Genomic DNA, 27,472 nt, shown 5'->3' with positions numbered 1-27,472 from the left:
CGAAAATAAAACACATAATAAAAAATAGAGATAAAGGAATGTTATATATACAAAACTTATATTGAGGCAAGGCACATATATATAGTAATTATATAACATCAAGCCTATACATACTTATCGCTTGCTCTTTCTCTTTCTCTTATTCTTTCTCTTTTTCTTTCTCTTTCTCTCTCTCTCTATATATATAATTCCCAACTTTTAAATATATATATGTTCAAAAATAATGTAAGCACATATTATTAACATATTCATTATTATAATTATTTTATTCCAAATTTACAAAATAAAATATTAATAATTCTCACCATAGAATTAGCTAAAATATGCGAATTAAAAAATGGATATTTAAGCCATGCAATTTATTCTATCACTATTCTTTATTTTTGTGTTTCTTATTTTTTTAATAAAATAAAACATTCCATAAGCTGATATATTCATCATAATAGCAAAAGAAATTATACATGCATATAATATGTTCACACTCAAAATACTTCCAATCACATTTATTAAATTTTTTTTTTCACAAATATATCAACAGAAAAATAAATACACGTTTATACTTGTAGCTAATATATAATAATACTATGTTTTATGCATATAATATTATATGCTTTTTTCTTTTTAATGCCCCAAAAAATTATATTATATATATTTAAAAAAAAAAAAAAAAAAAAAAAATTTAACTGTTAAAAAATATTATAAATTAATCATATTATATATAAAAAAAATGCAGATATTTTTTTCCACAAATTGATATTATATAAATTTATTTTGAAGGAATACAAATCGAATATCCCGTTGTAGATTTTTTTTATAGTCTCTTCACATTTAACAAAAATATTGTTTCATCATTTTTTTTTTTTTTTTTTATTATTTATCATATTAAATATATATAAATAAAATGATAATCTTTTGTCTCTAAAAATGTACTTATATAGCATAATATATTGTTTAATTAAAGGTTAAAAATTATAAAATAAAAAAGTTAAAAAAAAAAAATATATATAACCACCAAATTGTCGAAAATAAAATGTATCGACACTTATTTTGTGTAATAACTAAAGATAAATAAATGCGTAAAGAATAAATAAATGAATAAATAAATGAATAAATATATTTATATATGTTCATGGAAAAAGGGTACACAAAAATAAAATTTAAAAATCATTTATTTTGGATTAAGAGAAAACATTAATCTAATTGAAAAGACATAATACTATAAATTTAGTAGCAATGATGTATTTAACATATTCCCTATTATTTTATTAACAATTAATGAACTTTACAAAAATTTATGAAATATAATATTAATATATAGTTTTATATGTACACATGTGTGCATATATATATATATTATACAGGATATGTTTTTATCTTCTTGGAACTTTTCTTCCACGACCTCTTCCTCTTCCTTTATCTTTGTTTGAAAATGATTTATCCTTTGAAGTTTTATTTTTAGGAGTATCATCTACTAATAATGTATCAAGTGGCAAGCTATCTGATAAAATATAATATCTTATATTATTTCCTCTTATAGTTACATGATCTAGCGATAAAAATTGTTTTGTATTAGCATTATATTCACCAACATTTTTATTTTTAATTACTACTTTAACATTTTTCATATGTGTATTCATTTTTATATCAACTCCTGTTATAACCCCACTTATAAGTGTTCCATTTTTCAATTCAATCGTGACATTTTCATTGGTCAATTTCATTAAAAATGTTACTAACTTCATTTTAGCTATCTCTTTTTATATATATATTGAAAAATTCACCTGTTCATATGTTTTTCAATTTTTATAATATTCTATTTTTAGCAAATTAGTTTATATTGTAATATTTATAAGCGTATAATATGCGTTTACATAAGTACTTAAACTTGTATATGATTTGCTATTATTTTGAATATGGTTAAAAATTATTAGCTTAAATGTTTCCTGATTTCTTCAACATAATTTTACCTTGCCGGTCATACTTTTTATACTGAATGATAGATCTATATTTTCGCTATTTTTTTTTTTACTAATAAATTGTTCATAATTTACCTGACATTGTCATATATTTATCCCAAGTGTTCATATTTTTTTAATACCCCAAAAAGTAGGAAACAAAATCAATAATGCGAAATAAAAGAACAATAGTAACAATAACAATTGTGGGGAATATTAATAAGGATTATATTAGATTAAATTAAATTAAATTAAATTACAAAAAAAAAAAATCATGACAATTTTTAAATACACAAAAATTATCTATTATATCACATCCAATGCATTTGGATACCCTATTGTGCTTTATAAAATTTAAGAATATAATTTTTTTTGTTACTAATATTAGTATTGCTTATATATACTGGTAATACAAATAAGTATTATGAATATTTATAAAATAAAATTTTCATTAAATTAAAAAAATATAATAAAATCACGAATTGGTAAAAATATTGAAATTATATTATATATATATATATATATATATATATGAAAACATTTTGGGATGCCTTAAAATTCATCATAATTTTTCTATTAAGTTTTAAGTGCTAATAAATAAGTTCAAACTGATTTGGTGAAATTAACACATGTATATATAATGTATATTATATCGATTTATACAATATTTCAAGGACATATTTTTACATAAACATGTTTTCATATGTATACATCACAATATTGTCATTTTCGAATTAAAAGTAAACAACGGAAAAGCTTATAATTTGTTTACGCCCATTTTGATATATAGAACATACCATACACCTCATATTTTATTTTTTACTTATTATCGAAAAGGGTTTTATTAATAATTTTTTTAAAAAAATATTAATATAAAGGGAATGATAATATATATTAGTGCATATTATTTAAGGTTAAAATGTTCAACACTCATAATTTTAAGAAAAAAAAAAAAAAATAATAATTTTGTTGCCATTGTTTATAGTAACTATATTTTTCGTCTCATTTTAAAGACATATGTTTCTCTTTACTTTTACAATATATATATTATTATAAATATATTTTTTATTTGATTCATATCTAATGATGAAATTGTTTATGTACCTTTACGGATACTCAACATTCATCAAACGTTAGTAATAGTAGCAGCAATAGTAACAGCAATAGTTAAATGTTAACACAAAAAAAGTGATGAAATGGAGAAAATAAAACAAAAAAATTAAAAAATATAGACTCGAAAGATAATTTATATCTCGGAAAAAATATAATGATAATATACAATTTTCAAGTCTATATACAAATTGTGCTTTTTTTGGAAAAATATGAAAAAGTATATACTCTTCCAATTTATTTTCCCTTTTTCATATTATAATTTTTTTTTTCAAACTTAATGCATAAATTGTTTCCATATAAAATGCCCAACATCGTAACTTCATATAATTATACTAACAACCTCGTTGCTGTGTGTATATATATATATATATTGTTCGCTCAATTTACTAATTTGTTTATTTGTTTATATGAATTGAAAATGTTATTTTAGAAAATTAAAAAATACTACATATATATCCACTTATTGAATATTCAAGTATTTATTGTACTTTTCTTCGTCAATTATTCCATTTTTTTTTAGTTTTTCCAAGTGATTTTTGTAAAAAAAAGATGGCTTGAATTGAATTTGACTAAAATCTGGTGTGTGCGCCTTGCATACAGCAGCTATGCCTAAAAATAGGCTAAAAAAGCTATAAAAAAAGGAAAAAAGGAAAAAAGGAAAATATATAAAATATGTAAAACAAATATATACACTTACATTTCTCCTTATTATACTTACCTATAACGCCTTAAAAAAGTTACTCTATCTTTAGAAAATTTGGGAAACATTCTAAAGATTTCCTCAACAGGAATGAAAACCATTTTGCCAAATTTCACAACAAAAAAAAAAAAAAAAAAAAAAAAAAAGAGTAGTGATTATATATACACAATTGGAAAACACTAAATGTAAATGTATACAATAATATTTAAAATTATTTATTATTATGTAAATAATTCCCAAAGTTTTTTCAATAAAATAAGCATATATATAATTTCATGTAAATATATATCTCCTAAATAATGAATTATTTCATCGCTTTAAATTTATTCATTAAAAAAAATAAAATAAAATATAAGTAAAAAAAAAAGTAAAAAAAAAGGTAAAAAAAAAGGTAAAAAAAAGGTAAAAAAAAAAGTAAAAAAATAAAAGTAAAAAAATGTGAAATATATTATAACTATGCATATATAGTGAAAAAACACCCCCCCACAATTACATACCATTTGGGTGTGCAATTCAAGGGAATAATATAATAATAAAAATAAATAATTTTTTTTAGGAAATATTAAATATTTTTGTAAAAAGGAAAAAAACCAACTATTTAAAGTTTTAATTATAAGAGTATATAAAAAATATATTGTGTCACACGGACAAATAAACAAGTCAAATAAATATAATATACAAAGTTTTAACATAAAAAAAGAAAAATCATAAAATGAAAACAAAACAAAACAAAACAAAGATATAATTCCATAAACATATATAGATCGACATATATGTGGTAAAAATGGTAAAAGTGGTAAAAATGATAAAAAAATTATACCATATTTTATAAAGGATAACAAAAAAAACAAAAAAATACGATACTACTTTATCGTTTTAATGCCAGTTTTTAATAAATTAAAAAAAAATTATTATATATTTACCTTTATATATGATGATAAGGACATATAAAAATATTTACAAAATTGTATGGATAATAATAGGCATGCTTTAATTGCCTTCATTTAGTATGAACATATATAATGGAAAAATGAAAAATAGGAATTTCACTAAAATTAATATCAACATAATAATAATTTAAGTTTAAATGAAATTAGTATAAAATATATAAAGCTATGTGTGTTAGACCTTTTTTTTTTTTTATGTCTATAGTCATTTAATTTTTGATTCTACTAGTATCAAGTTAATAACATCCCGTCGGCACGCTATTTCCAATAAGTTTAATTATAATGCCACGACATATTCTCCACTCTACATTATTTATCCGCTCTACACTATTTATCCATTCTATGCTATTACTTTTATGCTTTAATAACTCTGCACACACTCATAGCGATTTTTTTAAATATGATCACAAATTTTCCTGACTTGTTCATAATTTATTTCATAATTTTCTGACCAGGAATATAAAATTTGGTAGTAACATTTTTTAAACTGTCCTACTATGCCCCTTTAACAAAATCGTCATCTTGATCTGATAAAGAGTAGGATGATAATTTTTCTAATTCTCGAATTCTTTTTTCCAAAAAATCATAATATTTAATATTTTTTTCAAATTTTTCTGACAAGTAAGAATAACTATTTTGGGATAGCTTGTTAGAAAATTTTATTTTTTCATTTAAGTCATCTACAAGTTGTATATATCTTGCAATTGTAAAACTTATTCCTTTTAAATAATTTTGCATTTCAGTCATTTCGTTCACATATGTTTTGCTTATTGAACAGATTGGATTATTTTCTAAATAAATAACCTTCTTGCTTATTTCCTCGATTTTGTCCATAATAATTCTACAAAAAAAAATAAATAAAAATAATATTAACAATACAGGAAAAAAAATATCATTGTGTGCACATAGACATGTATATATTATATATATATATTATTCATCTTATTAATAATTATGCGTGTTTTATTTTTTACTTGAATTCTGGAGTTATTATTAGGGGTGTATATTTATATACTTTGGATGATGGTTTATTGTTTCGCAACCCTCCAAAAATAAAAAAATACCCACTATCATCAATTTGTGTCATATGCCCATAAAAATGATGGGAAACTAAAGGCAACCCATATATATTTAAAATCGACCATGCATTTAAGTTTATATCATATGCATATATATCTTTAAAAAAAAAAAAAAAAAAAATGTGAAATTATTAAACTGGTTGCATAAGTTGACTTTTCTTTTTTTTTTTCTTTTTTCTTTTTTCTTTTTTCTTTCTTTTTTCTTTTTTCTTTTTTTTTCTTTTTTGCGTACCCAATAAGTCCAATCTGGAATGCCAAGAATAGTTGTATCCCCCAAACAACAAGAACCATCTTGAGTTTAACAAAATCGAGCTATGGCTAAAAAAAAAAAAAAAAAAATTTCAATAATATGTAACTGAATATGTATATACTGAAATAAATAAATTAAAATATAAAAATAGACAATTTTTGTTTGTATACCCAAATCTTTGTGCAGGAATTTTTCCAAACGAGTTTTTTATTTTACTCCATTTTCCATTATTAAGGGAATAAGACCAAAATATATCATCCACACATTTATTTTTATTATTTAACCCACCAAAAATATATACATTTATATCGTTCCCTTGATTTGATATACAAAGAGCACATGAATGAAAAAATCGAGCACTTGGTTTGCAAACTTTCTGATTATAATATTCATCCTTACTTATAATTTTTGTCCATTTTTTCTCATGTTCAAAATAATTCCAAATATCACTATTTATTTGTAGATTCCCCATATTTCCTGAAAAAAAAAAAAAAATAAAATAAAAAAATATGCAATAGTTGAATATTTCATAAAGATAACATTTGTTAGAAAATAAATGAAATTATTATATTTTAATTTTTGTCTTTTTCATAAATTTTTTTTTTTCTTACCCCCATGTATAAATATTATGTTCTTATATTTGAATGATACATGACCAAAAACAGGAGGAGGAGAATATTTAACATCTATTTTATTCCATGTATTATTACTTATATTATACATAAATGTAGTGTTTGTAATATATTTTCCTGCTTTTCCTCCAAAGAGAAATAAACAGTCCTCTTTGTTTTCAGATGAATATATTAAATCTAATGTGGCATAATATCTTAATTTAGGTTTATTATGCTCTTCTAATACTTTAAAAATATGAGTATCTGTGAAAATTCAAAAAAAAAAAAAAAATATACATATATATATTATATATATAGACACATGCGTATATCCATAAATTGGGGTCATAATTGTTCACACAAATGTGTGATAATAAGTATTTCCTGATTGCTCAAAAAGTTATTATAAATTAAAAAATAAATAATAAGAAAAATGTATTTTTTATTTTATGACTTATTTTTTATTTTATGGCTTATTTTTTATTTTATGACTTATTTTTTATTTTATGACTTATTTTTTTTTTTAAAACATACCAACGTTGAATCGAATTAAATTGTGGTTACAACAATCAGCATATTGATTACCTCCATATATATAAACATTATTTTTATATAATATACATGAATGACCAAATCGAGAATTAAAAATATTTTCGTTATGAATTATTTCAGATTTACAATAAAAAGGTAAAGCTTCAGAACAAAAAGATATATTTTCTATATTATTATCTTGACTATTATATAATGCCTCATAATTATTTATAAAACTATTAGAAATTATATTAAATAAATTTTCTCCGAATATTATGGCATTGTGTGTAAATTTCGAAATGTACGAATTTTCAGTTTTTGTGATTAAAAATTTATTAGTTGTCATTTTTCTTCAGCATTTTTTTTTTTTAAATTACAATTGTCTTATGAAAGCATTGTATAATAAAAAGGAGGGGGAGGGATGGATTATGTATATGTAAAAAGACGGCGATACAAATAACGAGAAAAAGTAAATTTGATGGGAAAACATAAAAATGTATGCATATACATATTATATGTATAATACATAAATTAATTAATATTTTATTTTTTATTCATTTTTTTTTATTTTTATATTATTATTGTAAAGGGGAAATAAAATAACGTATGCACCATGTACCATTATTTAGGAGAACATACAATATGAAATATTCGCATATTATATATACATACATGTGATATATATTATTTATAATTTACTAGAAATTTATTCTACACTTCAAATACAAAAAAAAATAAATATTTTTAAAATTAATACTACCATTAAAAATATATTGCTTATATGTGATAAAAATAATTTATCCAATAATTTATCCAATAGTTTATTTATGTTTAATAATTTTAAAAAGCGAACAAGTGCATATCATGATAATAATAATAATAACAATAACAATAATAATAACAATAATAATAATAACAGAATAGATCGTTAGCTTGGTACTATTCTTAAGAGGGAAAATATTGTGTGTGTGTGTGTAAAGAATAAAAAAATTGTATATGATAAAAATAAATGGTAATAAAAATAAATGATAATAAACATAAATGGTAATAAACATAAATTGTATATGATAAAAATAAATGGTGATAAAAATAAATGATAATAAAAATTTGTGTAGCAAAAATATTCATAAATGAGCGGTTAAATGGGTAAATACATTCATAGTATATTTTACAACAGTTTTTTTTTTTTTTTAATGGAAATTATTTGCATATTTTATTTTACAACGGATTAAATTAATATCCAACAAAAAATTAAAAATATAACATTATATTGGTTTTAAAACTAAAAATATTAAGAATAATCCAACAAAATAAAATAAAAATAAAACCTCAAAATAGCTAATCAAGTTAATATATATCGTTGAAATAAATTATGAGGTCATTGCACACGCACGGGTTTATATACTATCATGTTTCATTAGGGTGTTGGAAGATTCCAATTTCATTATACGCTTTTCTAATTTTTCTAAAGCTTCCGAATTGATGTTTTTTGAAAGCAGCTTTCCACATTGCTCGTTTAACTTTTCAAGAGCTGTAAAAGTGATAAAATAATAAACATTAAGTAAATATTTCATATAACTATACATAGAATAATTAGTTGGAATTCTTCTTTTATATGCGACACAAATTTTAAAACACACTAAAGTGTGAGTTTGCATAAACTCACAATATATTTGCACACTCAACTAGCCAAAATAGCTGTAGTTTTTTTTTTTATGAACATGTACATGTGAATGTATACATATAGCCATTTTTTTCAAAAAAAAAAAAAAAATAACAATTACCTGCAAATTTCGATTCAAAGGCCCTCATCATATTGTTTATATTATTAACTTCATTTTTTAGTTCGGAAAATTTTAATTCGAATTCTGCTAAACTAACATTTGCATTATCATTTTCATTACCATTTTCGTTACCATTTTCATCAATGTGTTTAAGCTTAGAGTGTAATTGCTCAATTCTACCAGTTAATGCTTTATATGAAGCATATGTGGCAAGAGGTGACATACTGAATACATCCGCACATTCAGTTGAACCATTTGTTCCTCCAAAAACGTGTAAAGATTTTTTATAGGGTAATAAACAAAGTGATCCAAAATATCCTCGATTAAATACTTTTGAAGAGCTTATATCAATTTCATACCATGAGAAATTGTATATATTCATTGCATACATATCTTAAAAAGGAGAAAATAAAATAAAGTAAAATAAATACACAGAAAAGACGAACAAATTATTTTGTATTTACTAAGACAATTAAAACATTAACATTTATCATTTATGTGTGTATTTTTTTTAAAGTATAAAATATACATAACCGAGTTGAAATGCATTTTTTTTTACCTGATAAGGCATAATTTTCGATCCAGCCATTTGTGAAACCACCATATATTACCATCCATTCGTTGTCAATCAAAGCTGCGGAATGACTATAAATAAAAAAATAATAATAAAATACATAAATGAATGCATATGTATATTCATATAGGTAAATATATATACGAATGACCCATTTCATAGGGTGCTTATTATTACCCCCATCGTGCGCAAGGTTTTGAACCAGAAAAATCGCGCAACTCTTTCCACGAATCACTATTAATATTAAACATCCAAACGTCGGATAAAGCACTATTGAAACCTTGTTTGTTTCCACCAAATAAGAAAACAATTTTTATTTTTTCATATGGAGCGAGCATTAAACTATGACCATATCTTGGTTCTGGTTTTGGGCCAATTTGTTTAGTTTGACTCCATGAATTTTTTGAAAGACACCATAAATCTGATAACAACTGATTTTCTACGTCTAAACCACCATGAATATATAATATATCATCATAACTAAAAGAAGCATGTTTATATCTTGGAGGTGGTTTATATTCATTTTGAACACGTTCCCATTTTCTTGCTTGAAAATCAAATTTATATGTTTCATCAGTAATACAATTTTGAACATTTATACCACCAAATACAATAATATATTTCTTTTCATCTTCAGTTATAACATTACCTGAATGAAAAGCTCTATAAGGTATATCTTCTGAATTTAATCGCATTTTTTCAAATAAATTAATTCCTGGTACATATCTAACAAAATTGTCAATACAGACATTTTGTTCCATACCACCATATACACATATATCTCCATTTATTTCTACTGTTATATGTCCTTTTGTTTTTTTTAAACATTTTTCATTATGCATAATTTCAGTTATATGAAAAGCAGGGGGAGATAAAAATCCTTTTGATGAAATTGTATTTTGATTATTTGTATCCATATTTAATGCTATCCTTGTATTTTTCATTTGCTCATTTAAATTTTCACAATTTTGCGCATTTTGACTATTTTCACGATTTTGATTATTTTCACGATTTTGATTATTTTCACGATTTTGATTGTTTTCACGATTTTGACTGTTTTCATGATTTCCACCATTTATTAGTCCTACATTTTTTGGATTTTCAACAAAATTTAATTTTAAATCATTTTTAACTTGTTCAATTACCGATGGGGTAATGTTGTTTTCCTTTTCCAAATCGGTTACATCCTTCTTTATATTCATTTCATTGTGTATGTCTTCATTTTTAAATTCGTTTTGTTTTAATCCATCTTGCAAAGTCTCGTTTCTTATTTCATCATGGTTCATTTCATCAGGTGCTGTGCTTAACATGTCCATTTTGTTTATATTATTTTGTTTATACTATTTTGTTTATATTATTTTTTTTGTATTATTTTGCTTATATTATTTTGTTTATATTATTTTGTTTATATTATTTTGTTTATATTACTTTTTTTATCGGTATTTTAACTTTAGAGGGTAGCCACTTGTGTAGTAAATTAATACACATATATTTTTTTTATACAACAAACTATAAAATTAGCTAGGCAGATTGAAAAAATACACAATTTTACCTTGCTGTTCATAAATTTTTTTGCACAATTAGCTATTTTTTATTCTTTTAATATATATTATGTACAAATTTATTATAATTTATATATTATTTCTAAAGGACAGTAAACATTTTACTATGTATCATTTTATTTTTTATTCATAAAATATTATATGTGTGCAAAAATATTTTTTATTATTTCATTAGATCATATTTGTCTAAACAATACTAACAATATGATATTCTCTATACAACTTGTGTATAAATTTATTGTAAATTTGTGTTTATATCTTATTTATGTATTTAGTGTTTTTTTTGTTCATATATTCAACTATTTATCATGTACTTTAATTAAATATAAAACTTTATGAAACTTAAAAATGATACGAAAGTTGATTGACTTTTTTCATATATCAAAATTTGAAGGTGTATTATGCTAATAATCTTTGAGAGAAAAAAAAACAGTAACAATAATTAAAATAAAATATGTATAAATAAAAAAATTAAGTTATGAACAATCTATTAAATTTCATACGAAAATTATAGTTAACACATATCATAGTATTCGCATTTGGAATAAAGAAATAAGAATTCGTATATTCAAGTTATAAAAACATATAAAAACTATTCTTTACTAGTTAAAATTAGGTGTAATTCTAGGTTGATTTATTTTATTTTTATTAAGATTTTCCTTTTGTATTTTTTTTTTTTTTTACAAATATTAAATTGAAAAAAGAATTTTTAATACCATTATCTAATAAAAATGGATAGCACACACATGTGTATTGAACGACTCTCCTTTATATGAAATATTTGACATAAACATTTTCAATGGTAAAAATTAGTGGCAAAAAAAAAATAATAATCACCTAAAGATATGCATTTACTAATTTTATTATTTATTTTATTCATTTTATTATTATTTTATTATTATTTTATTATTCATTTTATTATTTATTTTTTATTATTAAGAGACGGAAAAAGAAATCAGTGTGCACCCCTAATGGTATCATTTTTCTTTCTTTGACACACATATATTAGTAGAATCTGTAACTATTTCCCTATTTTGGGGATAAATACTATTCCCCATATATATTTCACACACATTTATAGTATATGTATGTTTATTATATATACCTTAGACTGAAAAGGGAATTATTCATTAGTGTTATTATTCTTATTACACTTTTCTTATGTTCTTTAATATTGTTATCAACATAAAGCGGTATGGATTTAAATAAGTCAATTGGAAAAAAGAATAAGAAGTTATTCCCAAGAAAAAAAAGTTCCCCTTTAGGTATTTAAAATTTGAAAACTTGTATAATATTCTTAAAAAAAATATTAATTTTGTATCACACTTTTTAAATAATAAATATGTACTTATCAGCATAAATATATATTTAGTTATATCCAAAAGTTGTAAGAAAAAATATAAGATGGTCAATATTTTCCAAGTTTTATGCCTTAAAAGAGAGCTAAACTAAACACTTTTATTTTTTATTATTCTTCTTCTTCTTCTTCTTCTTATTATTATTATTATTATTATTATTATTATTATTTTTTATTTTAATGTTTTTTCTCCTTTCGATATTTTCAAAAGCTATACACTTGAATAAAACACATTAGTTTTATTCCATTTAAAGTTAATTTCTGGTTCTATATAATTGTACAAAGGTTTGTGTTATTTTTAATTTTTTTCTGCAATCTGAGCACTATAAAATTATCCTATTAAAAAATATAAAAAAAAAAAAAAAAAAAACGAACTAAAAATGAATGAGCAATAATAAATTAATTTCGCTAGCTATCATATGATCATATATTTTTTAGGAGATATATTTTTTATAACAAATAAAATAAATTAGTATAATTAATACCAAATTATTTGGAAAAAAACACATATAATTTTTTGGTATAATTTTGCAACATAATGAGATTTTTACCATAGTAACAATCATTGTTAAATTATAAAAAAAAAGGAATAGTATATAGTTTAATCATAATATATAGAAAAGCACATTTATCTCATTATAGTACATATCTTTATACTGTTTAATGACTAGCCAAAAAAAACGAAATTTTAAAAAAAGCGAAATTTAAAAAAAGCGAAATTTAAAAAAAGCGAAATTTAAAAAAAACATATTTTACAAAACCCATATTTAACATGTACAAGTCAGAATAAATATAGACTAATATAATATATGGTCATATATTTACAAATAGCTAAATCAGCTTAGTTATATTTCACACACAAATAAAAAAAACATATACATATTCACCTTATTATATTTTATTTCATGAAGACAGAAAACGAAACAAATACAGCTAACCAAAATATTACTGAGGATGAACAGGCAATACTTGTTGAAGCCAATACAAGACGAGAATGGGAATCACATGGTCAGTGGTTAAAAAGGAAATATTTTCTTTTAAAAATGTTAAATTATCATAAAAAAAATAATATTAAATTAAATGTTGATAAATTTTCTAAAATGGGTCATATGTATTATAACATGAAATATCTTAGTTGTACATATAGTGATCAAATAGAACAAGAAATAAAAATTTACGAAGCGGAAGAGTTTGTAGAGTAGTCATTTTTTTCAAATTTTGTTCATTTTTTTCCATTTTTTTCCATTTTTTTCCATTTTTTTCCAATTTTTCCAATTTTTCCAATTTTTCAAAAGACTACCTCATATTTAATTTGTGCCGAGACGTGTGGGTCTAAAAGTGGCAACACTCAGTCTCATTTAAAAATGTTTCAAAGTTGGTGAAAAATAAATTCAAAGAAAATATATTTAAAATATATGAAAAAGTAAAAATGTATTAAATTATAAATAACTTAATCAATAATACAAGTAAATAATGAAAAACACAATTTTATTTTTGAATAAATGGAGTTATTTCATTAAGTTTAACTGAATTAATATCAAGCATTTTCTTAAAAGTATTTACCAATTCTTGTACAGTATAAACTTTTTGATCATTTGGATTATCACGATCTCTAACTGTAACTGTGTTTGTAGAAATTTCTTTTTCACCAACAACTAGAATAAAATTATATTGTTTTAATTGTGCTTCTCTTATTTTTTTATTTAATGTATTAACTGAAATATCAACATCAACATCAAATAAATTATTTGTTAAAACAGTATGTATATATTTTGCATATTCATTAAATTTATCACTTATTGGTAAAACTATAGCTTGTCGTGGACTTAGCCAAAATGGAAATTTTCCAGATGTATGTTCTACTAATATAGCTACAAATCTTTCAACTGATCCAAGGATAGCTCGATGTATAATTATTGGTCGATCAAAACCTTTTTTCAATACTCCACCTGGTTGATTATTTATTGGATCTTGATTATTATCAATATTTTCTAAAGTAGAATCTTCTTTTTTTTCAATTACATCTGTATTAGAATTATTAACTAAATTAGAATCAGTTTCTTGACCTACTCCATATTCTTTATTTTTATATTGTAAATTAAATCGTATTGGTAATTGGAAATCTAATTGAACAGTTCCACATTGATGACTTCTATTTAAACTGTCTCTAAGAACAATATCTATTTTAGGACCATAAAAAGCACCATCTCCTTCATTTAGTTTCCATTTTACATTTGCTAATTCTAATGCTTCTTTTAATGATTTTTCAGCAAAATCCCATGTTTCAATATCTCCGATATATTTGGGAGGTCTAGTTGATAAATATAAATCATATTTAAAACCAAATAAATTATAAACAAAAAAAATAAATTGCAAAACATTTACTACTTCTGTTTTTATATGATCAAGAGAACAAAAAATATGAGCATCATCTTGTTGAAATCGTCGAACCCTAGTTAATCCACTTAATGATCCAGTTATTTCATTTCGATGTAAAACTCCAAAATCAGCTAATCTAATTGGTAAAGATTTATAAGATGCATTTAATTGTTTAAAAATAAGACAATGGCCTGGACAATTCATTGGTTTCATTCCCCATTCCTTATTTTCAATATTAAAAATAAACATACAATTTTTATAATTTTGATAATGTCCCGATGTCTTCCATAAATCACAACTAAATATATTTGGAGTTATAACTTCATCATATTTTCTTATTCTATATTCTTTTCTCATAAATTCAATTAATTTGTTATATATTTTAGCACCATGACTAAACCAGAATCCCGAACCTGGTGATGTTTCTTTTTCAAAAAAAAATAAATTTAAATTTTTTCCTACATTTCTATGATCTCTTTTTTTAGCTTCCTCAATAAATTTTATATAATCAGTTAATTCTGTTTTTTTTTGAAATGAAATACCATAAACTCTTTGCAAACTATCATTATTTTTATTACCTAACCAATAAGCTGATGAATTTTTTAAAACTTTAAATGCTTTAACTTTTCCAGTATTTTTTATATGAGGTCCTAAACATAAATCAATAAAATTTCCACATTTATAAACAGATGTTTTTTCATTATCATTTTTAATTTTAGATTTGATTAGTTCTATTTTAAAAGGATTATATTTAAATAATTCTAAAACTTCTTCTTTTGTACATATCATTTTTTCAAATTCAACATTTTCCTTAACTAATTTATTATATTCATTTTCAATTTTGTTATAATTTTCACTTATAATTGAATTATTACCTAAATATATATCATAATAAAAACCCTCATTTAAAGCAGGACCAATTGTTAAATACCCTCCATATAATTTTTCTAAACTACTACCTAAAATATGTGCAGAAGAATGCCAAAATATTTTTTTTCCTTGAGGTGTTTCAATTCCAAGAAATTTTATTTTACAGTTTCCTATTAGTGGAACATTCATATCCCATAAAATACCTTCTTGAGATTGATCAACATTTGTTTCATCATTTTCATCATCTTCTATATCACAAAGATTTAAATTAACATTATCTAAATAGATAATCTCAGCAACTATTGAATTTTCTGATAATTTTTTTGAAATTTGTGATGCAATTTGATAAGGTGTTGTTATATTTTTTTGACCAGTTTTAATCGAACCATCTAATAATTCTATATTTATCTCTTTATAATAATTTGGATCATTTTCTATAACTTTTTCTAATATTTTTTTTTTTTTTTCTTTCAATTCATTATATTTATTTAATCGATATTGAATGAAATCAGGATCTTCTTGAATCACAAAATTCTTTTTTTGTATTTCCAAATTATTGTTATCAAAATTTAATGTGCTCATTTTTTTATTTTCTACAGAAAAAATATTCCTTTTTTGTTGACTTTGTTGACTTTGTTGACTTTGTTGACTTTGTTGACTTTGTTGACTTTGTTGATTTTGTTGACTTTGTTGATTTTGTCGACTTTGTTGATTTTGTCGACTTTGTTGACTTTGTTGATTTTGTCGATTTTGCTTATTTTGCTGATTTTGCTGATTTTCTGTTCTTTCCAATTTTAAGCTTAAACAATTGTGATACCTCTTTGAGAATATTTTTTTATTTTTATACAAAATAGGAAAATTTGTTTTGCCTATATAACTATAGGAATGTATATTTTGTGGTAAATAAAAATTTATATGTTTTCTTCTTAAATTATTTGAAAATATATTTTTGTTTTTTTTTACAGATCTTACAAACATCAAATTATTTAAGTTATAAAAAAATATATTCGAAATCCAAATGCAAATGGGCATAATTATTATCTTCATTCAGCCGCCTTAAACTTTTCGCAAACAAATAAATAAATAAATTGTAAACCATAAATTGTAAACCATAAATTGTATACCATAAATTGTAAATTATAAATTGTAAATTATAAATTGTGAATGGCAATTTTTAACAAAATTAGCAGAATATGCGAATCTCTTCCATTTCAACAGTTGCGTAAATAGACTTAAAAAATATATTTACTACAAAAATATGTGCATTTTTTTTTTTTTTTTTTTAAAAAATATAAGAGTTTTTTCCCTTTTAAAACATATATAAGAGCCTTTTCCCTTTTAGCCTTACATGTTTATACACCTCTTATTTTTTTTATTTTTTTTTATCTTTTATTTTTTTTATATTTTATTTTTTTATTTTTTTTTATTTATTATGCACATAATTTAAATAATATGTAATTAAATATACTGCCCATTACTTCGAAAATTTCCCAAAATTGTAAATAAAATAAAAATATAAAAATATAAAAAATGAACAAATTTTTATGCGATTATCAAATGTAGCATCTTTTATGTAGCATCGTTTATGTACCACCTTTTATGTACCGCCTTTTATGTACCGCCTTTTATATGTCATCTTTATTTTTTTGACATTTCAACTATCACGATTTGTAAAAAATCACCGTTTATGTTGCTTGTGAGGGTAGGGTGTTCATTCCCCATCATATGTTAATAATAATTATACAAAAAAATGAAAAAAAAAAATGAAAAAAAAAATGGAAAAATTAACAAAATTAGAAAAATGATAAAAATTAATCAAAAATTATCACATCTCCTTCGTCGGCTTGCTTGAGAATATTCATGTTGGTTATTTCCTCCAGCACAAGGCTTTCGCTAATCACCTAAAATAAAGCGGAAAAAAAAGCGGAAAAATAATGCAGAAAAATAATGCGGAGAAATAAAGCGGCAGATTGAAAAGTCGACAAAGGGCAGAGCGAACAGAATGGATGGGCGGATGTGCTCACCTTTTTGACGAACTCGGGCTTGTTTTCCTGATACTTTAAAATCACGGGTTCTGAGCAACAGACACATCTATCAAAGGCATCTGAATAAAGCTTTCGAATTGATAAATTCGACAAATTAAAAGTTACAATATGTGGAGTAGCTCCTAAACATGAAACAAATGAATTAGATGTTTCTGTATTTTTATTTTTTAAGTTATCACATTTAGAATCAAAACAAATATATTGATCATTTTCAACATGTGGTGCAGAAAATTGTAATGGATGCTGTGTTAAAGATATTAACAATTCTGTTGCTATGCTACTACTTATTAAACTAATACCGGGTCTAGTTACAGTACATTTTTCATCTATCGTTCTATAACTTATCGAATCGGTTGGTGAATTCATATCATTACAAAAATAACAGCCACTTTTAAAATATAAATAGGGATGTCTTATAACTTGAAATGAATCAAAACTTAATGCTACTGATATACATAAAGGTGGCATTTTATTTATTTGATTTATTGTTGATAATATATTACTATAAAATATATTTCTATAATTATTTAATTCATTTTTTTTATTTGAAATCGATTTAGAGTTTACATTTTCTATATTCTCATTTAAACCATACATATAATTTTTATATGTTATGTTTTCTGTATATTGGGTTGTGATATCTTTACATTGATTCATTTTGGATGTATCACAAATGGTATTATTCTGAAGCGTTGACAGGTTTGGCAAGTTTGACAGATTTGGCAAGTTTGACAGATTTGGCAAGTTTGGCAAATTTTTATACCGTTTTAAACAATTGTAATGCTTTTCGGCTACTAATAAAGATGGGAAATATCTTGACTCTTTTGAATCTGTTAATAAAAAAACAACATCATGACTGTCAATTAATTTATCTAATTCATTTATAGTATTATAAAGATTTTCATTTTTTAAATAATTTAAATGTCCAGGCATTGGTATATCCATAATTATACTAACAATATTCAAATCTGGTGATATTTTTAATAAATTATTTTTAGCAGCTATAGATTTATATTCACCAATATTATTATAAGATTCTGCATTTTCTAAATTAAACAAACTTTGTCTACTAACATTTGAAAAAGAAACTCTTGAATTATCTATAAATGTAAAATTTTTTATTCCCCATGCTACACAATTTCTAGCAACGGAACAACCTAATGTACCTAACCCAATTATTAATATTTTTAAATTATTAATTTTTTCAAATGTAAAATTTTTCAAAATTCTCCATTTTATTAATTTTATATTTAATTCTAATGATATTCTTTGTATTGTATTTTTATTTAAAAAATTATTTAAATTTATAACATATATTATATTTTCTTTTATTTTATTTTTTTTTTTTTCTATATATTTTTTCCATCCTGGTATTATTTCATATTTTAAAGAATTTACTACATTTTTATTTATTTTTAAAAAATTAGAAATTTCCATAATTTTTATACTAAACATTGATGAATTTAACCAAAATCTAATCATCACATCTTTTTTATTATTATTATTATTCAAATTGATATTGTCTAATTTGTTAATATTCTCATTCCAATTATTACACTCTTTTACCAATTCAAAAATAAAATTTTTTTTTTTTTCAGAACAATTTATTGTCTCTATTAAAGAATAACTTATTCCTAAAATATTTGAAACATCTTTAAATTCAAATTGAGAATTATCATTAATATTATTTATATTTTTTTTTGAAAATACAGGACATTTAAAAATTAACTTATTATTTTTATTAAATAAATAAAGTATTTTATCTTCTAATAATTCTATATCTCTAAATGCCAATAACTTAATTTCAAAATCATATAATTCATATTTAATTGTTAAAAAATATAATAAATTTCTAGCATCCCAATTTAGTGAATTATATATAATATTATGATCAATCATACATATATATATATCAAAATATTTTTTTTTTATATTTTTCAAAATTTTATCTTTTGACATATCAATTTCTTCTTTTAATTCACTTAAACAACTAATTGGTAAAACTATTAAATTCAAATTCTTTCTTATTATATTACAATGTGAAATATATTCATCTTTTTGATTATCATTAATATTGTCATAAAAAATGTATTCATATAATCTTTTAAAACTATTTATTTTGTAAAATTCATTATTTTCGTCATTTTCCATATTTGCTAAAATTTCATAACTGTTTTCTATGAACTCATCATAATAACACTCACCACTCGCATCGCCACTCGCATCGCCACTCACATCGCCACTCACATCGCCACTTTTAAATCTTAACAATAAGAATACTCTCGATTTTACAAACGGTTTATGGTTATTAAAACAGTTATTTATTTTTTGAGATAAATATATTGTGTCTATAACATTAATTTCATTTGCTTCTTTATTTAGATACACATTTTTTTCGTTCATATATATGTGTAATCTTTTGGATGGAAAGATTTCTTTAAAATGTCCGAAGGGTTTAATTACGGGGTTTGATATGCTATAATAACATATACACTTTTTCAAATCAAAATAACTTAATATTAAATATTTATTTATTTTTTCAAAAAAATTTAATTCATCTTGTTTATATTCCCAAAAAGAATTATCATATATACATTTTTTTCTTTCTTTTTTTTTTTCTTTTTTTTTTTCTTTATTTTCACATATTATATCGCTCATTGAATTGTTAATATGTTTTGACTTATTTGCATTTAAGAACTCTTCTAATGTATTAAAATTTAAAAGCACCCCCTGATATTTTGTACTATGCCTATTGCTTTCCTCTTCCTTTTTTCCGTCATTTTTTTCGTCATTTTTTCCGTCATTTTTTCCGTCATTTTTTCCGTCATTTTTTCCGTCATTTTTTCCGTCATTTTTTCCGTCATTTTTCTGAAGCCCTGTGCATATTTGGTCCGCATCAAACGAGCTTTTGCTAATTTCTATAAAACTAGTAGTCTTATACGGATAGTCAAATTCAATTATGTTTAAATTATGTGTCTCTTTGTATTTATTTTCTACTTTTATTTTTTTCACATATGTTTCTGAAATTAAATTAACATAATCACTTTTTAATTTATAAATATTTATTTTTTGTTCATGTAGCTTTAAAAAAAAAGATATATCTATTTTAAATTCGTTATAACAATGTTTTAGTATTTGGTCTTTTTCCTGACCATATGTTTGTTTTTTTTCCAACTCTTCTGAATAAATTTCACACTTATTTACTTCCATCTTAATATCATAAAACTAGTGTGTAAACAAATTAATAAATAATACTGTACATATAATACTACTTTTAATAAAAAGAGACCAAATCTGTGCACCGATTGTTCATATTTATTTTCCAAAACAAACTAATTAATACAACGCTCAACATAGTTGTAGAATTTATTACTTTTTCTACAATTTTTTTTTGCTTGAAAATTGTATTGTCACAAAATAAAAAAAAAATAATAATTACACACTGCTTTTATATTTTGCTCAACATATTGCAACTACATTTATAATGCCAAATAACTTATTTCTTAAAATATGGTTTAAATTACAATAGAATAAAAAATTAATATATTATAATGATATATAAAAATAGACCATGTTCAAAAATATGTGTGTATATGAAAAAGGATATATTTCTACAAAAAAATTATTTCATAAATATATTCTTATAATTATAGTAAAATAAAGCTAAACTGTGAAAAAATAAAAAAAAATAAAAAAAGAATAAAAAAAAAATATAAAAAAAAATAATTTAATAGTAAGACGACAATCTTATATATGATCATAGTTTTACTATTTATATAATAAAAGGTTTTACTTAGGTTTTATTCAATTTGTTAATACTATTATTACTTTATTTATTTTTATTTATCTCTCTTTCCCTTTTTAATGAAAACTAATTTTCTATAATTTATTATTATGCTTGTTTCAATTTCATCAGTTTATTACTTTTATGTAAAAAATTGGTGCCATATTTCCTTTGGTAATTTTTTTCATGCACATAAGTTACAAATAAATACCTGTACAAGTAATAAAATATAATTCATATTTTCAGTAAATTAGCTTATTTTACTTTTTGTTCATAATATTTAATAATAATTATGAACAAATCAGAACAATAGCGTTTTTAAAATTTGGAAATTATTGTAAATATTCTTAAAAGGGCGGGGGAGAGAAAAAAAAAACATGAGATAAAATAAGATAAGATAAAATAAGATAAGATAAGATAAAATAAGATAAAGTAAGATAATACTAATAGGTTTATTTATGACCATATGACTTCTCTAATTTGGAAAATACATTTTTTCTCTTTTGACTTATCATTTTAAAATATAAATTCGAAAAATTTGAAAAAAATTATATGATATAGATTTTCAAATAGAAAAATAAAAAATGTAATAATGAGTTTTAGTATATACTCGTAATTTTAATTAAAAATGTAATTTTTTAAAGTTATTCCTTTTCAGTTATTTCTTTATCCATAGATGACTTATTCTATTTTTAACATATGCATGAATTGTTCATAAAAATAATGAAAATAAACAAAATATATTTATTGTGCATAACTATACATGATATCCTCGGAAAATGGAAAAAAATCGAGTAAAAAAAAGAAATATTATTAAAATGAAATACTATATAAATATATAAAATATGTCTATTAGATTTATGCTCCCTTTTTCTTAGCAACACCAACAGTTCTTCCTCTTCTTCCTGTAGTTTTGGTGTGTTGACCACGAACTCTTAATCCCCAATGGTGACGTAAACCTCTATGTAATCGAATTTTTTTCATTCTTTCTAAATCTTCACGTAAGTAAGAATCAAGTTGGTTAGCTATGACATGTAAATTCTTTCCATCCTTAATATCTCTTCTTCTGTTTAAAAACCAATCTGGGATTTTAAATTGAGATGGAGAGCTCATTATATGAACAATCTACAAATAATAAAAAAAAAATATGAACAAGTCAGGTAAATTAACAAATAATGGTTTTTTATGCATAACATAATTACATGTCATAAAGGAATATATATTTGAGAATATAAATATATATATATATATATATATATATATATAGTATAAGCGCATAATAAAATTGCAATAAAAAATAGATTGTCAATTATTAGCTTCATTCAACTTACATTATTTATCTCTTCAGTTGTTAATTCTCCAGCTCTTTTTGTTGGGTCAACATTTGCTTGTTTGCAAATGACATTGGCAATTCTTTTTCCAATACCTTTAATAGCAGTTAATGCTATTGTTACTTTTTCTTTTCCATCAACATTGGTATTTAAAATTCTTAATATATGGTGAAAATCGTTTTGATCGATTACTTGTAATGACATTTTGAAAAATTTATTTTATAAAATAATATTACAATTATTTATTTTTATAAATATATAATCCTTATATAGAATATTATTCTATTAATATTTTATAAATATATTATATTTCTTTTATTTTGTTATTTTTTTTTTTTTTTTTTTTTTTTTTGTATTTAAAAAATGTTATATTAAAATATTTCAATTACCAACTCGATAAATTATGTGTTTTTATTATATTAATACATCATTATTTTTTTCTTTTATATTTAAAACCCGGATTATGGTTTTTTTTAAATATGTATATATAATATAATAGTATATATATATAAACTTAATTCTTATATGTATACCATATATTTATATTTTTATGGATAATAAAATGTATGTATATATCGTATTATTTTTATGCCCGCTCAAATGTAAAAATATATATTTATATATATATATGCTTAACAATTTTTAGTATTATATATAGGCTATTTTAATATTTTCATATTTTATCCATTTTTATATGCGTATTGCATTTCCACTTAGTTCTTGCATTAGCGCCTTTTTCTTAAAAAGGAATTTATTATTTTTGTTTTTCCCCAAAGCTTAGGAAATATAATGTTGGAATAGTTATAAATAATAACAAAAAAAATATATATGACTGTTGGTTTTGTTTTACCATTTTTTATTAATACTAAAAATTAAATATGCATTTAAGTATTGATAAAAAATGGTAAAACAAAACCAACAGTCATATATATTATACAAATAACATCACTATTTTTAAGTGTACTAGGGGGATACAATAAATTAAAAAGGTATATGCATACATATATCTTACATATATATATATATGCATACTTTTTTAATTTATATATTTCTCCTAAAAATGTATTAACATATTTCTCATAATATTTATTTTTAAATATTTATTCTTAAATATTTATTCTTAAATATTTATTTTTATAATTTATTTTTTAATTATTGCAATAATAATTATATATTTGCTATTTATTTTTTAATATGCCATTTTTTCCATCCCTAATTTAAAAAAAAAATTTTTATTTTTATTTTAATTTTAATTTTAATTTAAATAAGAATAAAAAAGTTCGAGGTACAATTAACCCTTTGTTTGTCTACTTATCAAATATTCATTTTACTAACTTAATATAAATATATAAAATTGTAACTTAAAACTTGTTCATATATTTATGTACATATACAATATCTCTTATGCTTATATATAAACACACACATACAACTAACCAAATGAAAATATTTTAAAAAAATTAAAAACTATTCTTTTATATTTCTTTACTTATTATACTCATATTGGTCTATAATTTTCAATTTTTGTTCAAATTTATATTTTAATAACACTTAAACAAACTTAGCAATATTTAATAATGTTGTAATTATTATTATTATACAAATTTGCTAAAAAACGGAAACAAATAAATAAATATATGATATTTATATAACTTAAAACAAGTTAATAATAGTGAAAAAAAAAATAATTAAAAATTTGGTTGCTTATTAGTTGATAATTTGTTTTTAAATATATTTATGTGACGATATATATTTTTATTTAATAAGTCGGAGAATAATAAAATAATTTATTATAATTTTGTCTTTTCTCCATTTTTATTATATATACCATATACCAATAAAATATTACCTTTATCCATAAAAATTTAAGTCCCTTAAAAATTTACATATTTTTACCAATTGCTAATTCTATAAATAAATAAAACTTATTTTTGTCATAAATATTTCAAAAATAAAAATAAATATAAAAGTATAGGAATTATAAATGTGCATAAATTGGAAACATCAATAAAATGGAAAAAGAAAAATGTTAAAATTTTGTTAACACACGTTTTTTTAAAATCGATATATAGTTTAAAAAAATCAGCAAAAATAAATGCATATAACTATAATTATATTATGATATCTAATTATATATATGTATATATAATTATATTATGATATATAATTATATATGATATCTAATTATATATGACACGTAATTATATATGGCATATATTTATCCGACTTAATGAGGGTTAAGGCTTAGGGGGATATATGCAAAAAATTATTAACAGTTTAAAAAAAAAAAAAAAAAAAAAAAAAAAATGGCTAAGCAATAATATGCAAAATATTTATCAATAAAATAATTTTTTTTAATTATTGTGTGATACATAAATTTAAAATGATAAAATGATGAAATGATAAAATAATTTAATCACAATTGCAGAAATATTAGAGAATAATTGGAGTCAAACTCGTATAACATAGCAAACCCCAAAGTATATACTTTTGAGTAAAAAAATATTTAAAATTTCTCAAAAAATAATGATAATATATATATATTTTTTTTTGTGAAATAATCCTCTAAAATATAAAATCAGAATAATGCAACAAATAATAAACAAAATGAAGAAAATAGCTGTACAAATTTGTGAAATATAAAAAATATGTCTAACCATATTATTTTTTTTTATGAAAATATAAATAGTAAAGATCGATTGCTAATAAAATGGTTATAAATCAGGGAATTACAAAATGTCAAAATAACGAAAAGCTTCCAAATAATAATCAAAAAAGTAATAATCAAATGCAATTATGTAAAATAAATTATTATGATAATATAATTGACTTAACAAAACTTGAAAATACAAATGGAAAAAATACGATTTTGGAAAAAAAAAAAAAAGACTACATAAAATCAGATAATGAAAATGCAGTAAAAATTAAAAACCTATCAATATCAAAAAAAAACCAAACACCACCATTAATAAAAAAAACAAATAAAATTAACAACAATTCTAAAAATATATGTGATGATACATCTCACACTTCCAATGTTAGTTACATTATGAAAAGAACAATAAATCGAATAAAAAATGTCTCAAATAATCATCAAAATATATTAAAAAATAATGTATTTAAAACAAAATTTTTTAATAAAATATATAATGCTGAAGAAGTATATAAAATGAACTTAGATTATGATAGTACTCTATCTAATATACAAAAAAAAGAAAATGAAAAAATTAAAATGTTATATTTTAAATATTATAAATGTTTATTTTGTGTAGATGAAAAAGATATTGAACATTTTTGTTTTAAAAAATATGATAATGATTTGTCAAATAACTATTGTAAACCTTGTAAAAAATTTTTTAAATTAATTATATCACATGGAATGAAATATAAAGGAAAATTAATTAATCTAAATTTTATCCATCCTGAAATTCAAAATATTACATTTACATATAAATGTAATAAACACCATATGTTTCATATATCCTTATTTCATATTGTTCATAATTTATGGTGTCCCAACGATTATTGTTTATTTGAATGTAGAAATAAAAATGTCAAGAATTATTCAACTGAATTTTTTCGTTTAAAAGAATTGGATACTATGGAAAAACAAAAAAATATATTCTTACGAGCCAAGATATATTGCTTATTCAATTCTTATGGAGGTAATTAAAAACAGATCAAATATACTTATATCTATTCTCATGATAATTATAAGATCAAAAATATTTTTTTTTTTTTGACTTTTGGCTGTATTTTTTTTTATTTTGATTTTTAGCTACATTTTTTTTTTATTTTAAATTTTGGCTGTATATTTTTTTTTTTTTTTTTCATTTAGCTATTCCAGACACAAACAAAAATGAACAATCTAGCTATTCTAGTGACGGTAAATATATACCCAAAATTGAATTTACGAATTAAAATTTTGTGTGCAAATATTTATTCAATTTTAGGAATAATAACAATATATGTATGCGTTTGTTTCATTCTTTATTAGTTGACAGAATTATAAGGAATGCCAACAACCCTTGGGAAGTGTTACAAGTACTTTTACATATATTAACAATTTGTTATTTTTATTAGTATCGATATATTTAATATATCGATTATAATGTACATAAGTAACGAAACATATTAATAATACATTTCATCTTTTTTCTTATATATATGATCAGATTAGCAAATATTCCCAAAATGCTACATCCACAAAAGAAGAGATTAAAAAAATAGCAAAAAAAAATTATTATAGTTTAGCTTTGAAAGTTCATCCAGACAAAAATAAAAATAATAATGTAAGATTTTTATACAATTGTATATACATATATTTATGCCCTTTTGTGTAAACAAATTAAAATATTAAATAATAAAGCACAGAACTAAATATAATATACATACATTATTTATTTAATTTACAATTTTTCGGATATTTACAGGCACCATTGGCAATGAATATTCTAACAAACTCCATGAAAACTATTATGTCTATATAACAAGTTTGATATATAAATTAAAAAATTATATAATATTATTATTTTTTTTTTTAAATATCAAAAATTAAAAATAGAGAATTTTTTATTCACAATTTTGGAAGTGACTACAG

General features: G+C 21.6%; 9 protein-coding genes across 9 annotated transcripts; 2 read left to right on the top strand and 7 right to left on the bottom strand.

Annotated features, from left to right (window-relative positions):
* Positions 1-1,370: 1,370 nt before the first annotated feature.
* Positions 1,371-1,742, bottom strand: PY17X_0924800 (small nuclear riboprotein Sm-D1; the record flags this gene model as incomplete). Its single annotated transcript, XM_725620.1, has 1 exon — positions 1,371-1,742. One exon carries the CDS (start codon positions 1,740-1,742, stop codon positions 1,371-1,373), a length of 372 nt encoding a protein of 123 aa, XP_730713.1.
* A 1,786-nt stretch (positions 1,743-3,528) lies between these two features.
* PY17X_0924700 (conserved protein, unknown function) lies at positions 3,529-3,869 on the bottom strand (the record flags this gene model as incomplete). The annotated part of the gene is made up of 2 exons (XM_725621.2): positions 3,529-3,697; positions 3,787-3,869. The coding sequence occupies 2 exons, from the start codon at positions 3,867-3,869 to the stop codon at positions 3,529-3,531; spliced, it is 252 nt and encodes an 83-aa protein (XP_730714.2).
* A 1,341-nt stretch (positions 3,870-5,210) lies between these two features.
* On the bottom strand, positions 5,211-7,532 carry PY17X_0924600 (kelch domain-containing protein, putative; the record flags this gene model as incomplete). Its single annotated transcript, XM_022956003.1, has 6 exons — positions 5,211-5,556; positions 5,690-5,891; positions 6,027-6,112; positions 6,215-6,521; positions 6,656-6,919; positions 7,190-7,532. 6 exons carry the CDS (start codon positions 7,530-7,532, stop codon positions 5,211-5,213), a joined length of 1,548 nt encoding a protein of 515 aa, XP_022812202.1.
* A 1,051-nt stretch (positions 7,533-8,583) lies between these two features.
* PY17X_0924500 (kelch domain-containing protein, putative) lies at positions 8,584-10,860 on the bottom strand (the record flags this gene model as incomplete). The annotated part of the gene is made up of 4 exons (XM_022956002.1): positions 8,584-8,717; positions 8,971-9,363; positions 9,530-9,615; positions 9,722-10,860. 4 exons carry the CDS (start codon positions 10,858-10,860, stop codon positions 8,584-8,586), a joined length of 1,752 nt encoding a protein of 583 aa, XP_022812201.1.
* A 2,508-nt stretch (positions 10,861-13,368) lies between these two features.
* On the top strand, positions 13,369-13,665 carry PY17X_0924400 (XTBD domain-containing protein, putative; the record flags this gene model as incomplete). Its single annotated transcript, XM_722629.1, has 1 exon — positions 13,369-13,665. The coding sequence occupies one exon, from the start codon at positions 13,369-13,371 to the stop codon at positions 13,663-13,665; it is 297 nt and encodes a 98-aa protein (XP_727722.1).
* A 286-nt stretch (positions 13,666-13,951) lies between these two features.
* Positions 13,952-16,759, bottom strand: PY17X_0924300 (threonine--tRNA ligase, putative; the record flags this gene model as incomplete). The annotated part of the gene is made up of 1 exon (XM_722628.2): positions 13,952-16,759. One exon carries the CDS (start codon positions 16,757-16,759, stop codon positions 13,952-13,954), a length of 2,808 nt encoding a protein of 935 aa, XP_727721.2.
* A 764-nt stretch (positions 16,760-17,523) lies between these two features.
* On the bottom strand, positions 17,524-20,967 carry PY17X_0924200 (ubiquitin activating enzyme E1 protein-related; the record flags this gene model as incomplete). The annotated part of the gene is made up of 2 exons (XM_722031.2): positions 17,524-17,613; positions 17,737-20,967. 2 exons carry the CDS (start codon positions 20,965-20,967, stop codon positions 17,524-17,526), a joined length of 3,321 nt encoding a protein of 1,106 aa, XP_727124.2.
* A 1,432-nt stretch (positions 20,968-22,399) lies between these two features.
* On the bottom strand, positions 22,400-23,076 carry PY17X_0924100 (40S ribosomal protein S18, putative; the record flags this gene model as incomplete). Its single annotated transcript, XM_723327.1, has 2 exons — positions 22,400-22,666; positions 22,873-23,076. The coding sequence occupies 2 exons, from the start codon at positions 23,074-23,076 to the stop codon at positions 22,400-22,402; spliced, it is 471 nt and encodes a 156-aa protein (XP_728420.1).
* A 2,506-nt stretch (positions 23,077-25,582) lies between these two features.
* On the top strand, positions 25,583-27,362 carry PY17X_0924000 (DnaJ protein, putative; the record flags this gene model as incomplete). Its single annotated transcript, XM_022956001.1, has 5 exons — positions 25,583-26,537; positions 26,711-26,758; positions 26,870-26,916; positions 27,048-27,164; positions 27,306-27,362. 5 exons carry the CDS (start codon positions 25,583-25,585, stop codon positions 27,360-27,362), a joined length of 1,224 nt encoding a protein of 407 aa, XP_022812200.1.
* Between the last annotated feature and the right edge of the window lie 110 nt (positions 27,363-27,472).

This window comes from Plasmodium yoelii (assembly GCF_900002385.2).
Source record: "Plasmodium yoelii strain 17X genome assembly, chromosome: 9".
In the NCBI taxonomy this organism is placed as follows: domain Eukaryota; phylum Apicomplexa; class Aconoidasida; order Haemosporida; family Plasmodiidae; genus Plasmodium; species Plasmodium yoelii.
Note: the sequence above shows the minus strand (reverse complement) of the source record. Positions and strands in the feature narration are given on the sequence as shown.